The sequence below is a fragment of the Phalaenopsis equestris genome, unplaced genomic scaffold, assembly GCF_001263595.1.
Source record: "Phalaenopsis equestris unplaced genomic scaffold, ASM126359v1 Scaffold195274, whole genome shotgun sequence".
In the NCBI taxonomy this organism is placed as follows: domain Eukaryota; kingdom Viridiplantae; phylum Streptophyta; class Magnoliopsida; order Asparagales; family Orchidaceae; genus Phalaenopsis; species Phalaenopsis equestris.
Genome location: NW_018215223.1, coordinates 1 through 1268, shown reverse-complemented (window position 1 = coordinate 1268; position 1268 = coordinate 1). Strand labels below are relative to the sequence as shown.

Below are 1268 nucleotides of genomic sequence, written 5' to 3'. Positions count from 1 at the left end.
AAAAAAAAAAAAAGCATGCTAAAGTGCTCCAAGATCGTACTTTAAGCAACAACAAAGCATCGCCCAAACTGTTCCATCCATTAAAAGTGTTCTTCACAAAGTCTGCATTTTCTTCCATAAACATGTCCTCTAGTATGCTGCTGTTGTAATATGGTGTAGCTCTAGAAGTGTCACCTTACAAAAAGCAAGCATTGTTATCCAAAAGCAGAAGAACAGAGTATTTAACAAAATAAAAATTTAAAGTTTGCTAAAATTCCAAATGGCAATAAACTGCTTCAAATTTGAAGCTTCTTACTTTGATTAAATGCACGAACATTATTTCGTGAAATGGACAACCTTGAGCCATCGAACACAGAAGAGGCAGTAGGTATTATCCTTATGAAAAACTCAGAGAGCTCCGCATGTTTTATAACTACATAGCCATTTGATTAGTGAGTTCTCGGCCCAGAATCAAAGGTTGATGATTTGCAACAAAACATGATCAAAATGACAGAAAGATAACAAACGCCATTGTTAGCTATAATAATTAAGGAAGCCAGAACTATGTAAATGAAAACCTGGATACAAATGAATAACAGGCTTCCTTGCCTCGTTCCGGAAAGTTCGCCATTCAATCTTCCGAACCAGAGGAGACGACTTCAAACTTTTCTCAACCACGCACAGATAAATGCACCTCTTAGCATGATATCTGTAGTTCAAGTAGTCCTTCTCATGGAAGCACTCCTGAAATTCAAGGAAAAAATAAACTTTAAACAATTCTTCGCAAAGAAGAACAAGGAGGTAAATAAAACGAAGAACAAAAAGAGAAGTATTATTGACCTTGGGCATACGGATTAATAAGTCGACGTTTACATCAGGCTTTGCAACGCATCCAATAGAGTAGCTGCCAGCGATCCGGATGGCTTCCGGGCTCTTGAAAATGAAGTTAACCTTATCGGAGGGCACACGTAGATCGCGGAGGAACCCGGCGGCGTATTCTGCGCGCGCTTCCTGAACGGGAATGTTGTTTATGTAGTCTATAATGGAAGACAAGGCGCGATCTATGGCATTGGAGGCCGACGGATCGAGCTGGAGGTCTTTCAAGAGCTCCCCAACTTTGAAATCCATGGACTCTGTCTCGGGCACCATAGCTGCTCCAAATTTCCTTCAAAGCTGTCGTTTTTTCACGCCGGTTACCGTCCTATTCAGTGAAGGCGATCCCCTCGTTGGCTTCCCAGCTAACCCTAATTGCGACTGTATCGCGAGGTGGTCATGCAGGCGATGGTTTT

The 1268-nt window shown here is 41.6% G+C and overlaps 1 protein-coding gene across 1 annotated transcript; it reads right to left on the bottom strand.

Moving 5' to 3' along the window:
• Positions 1 to 40: 40 nt before the first annotated feature.
• Positions 41 to 1262, bottom strand: LOC110035008 (nucleolar protein 6-like; the record flags this gene model as incomplete). Its single annotated transcript, XM_020739246.1, has 4 exons — positions 820 to 1262; positions 558 to 723; positions 296 to 412; positions 41 to 174 (listed from the first exon to the last, which is right to left on the bottom strand). Coding segments are annotated over exons 1-4 (726 nt in total), but the record flags the coding sequence as incomplete, so codon positions are not given.
• Between the last annotated feature and the right edge of the window lie 6 nt (positions 1263 to 1268).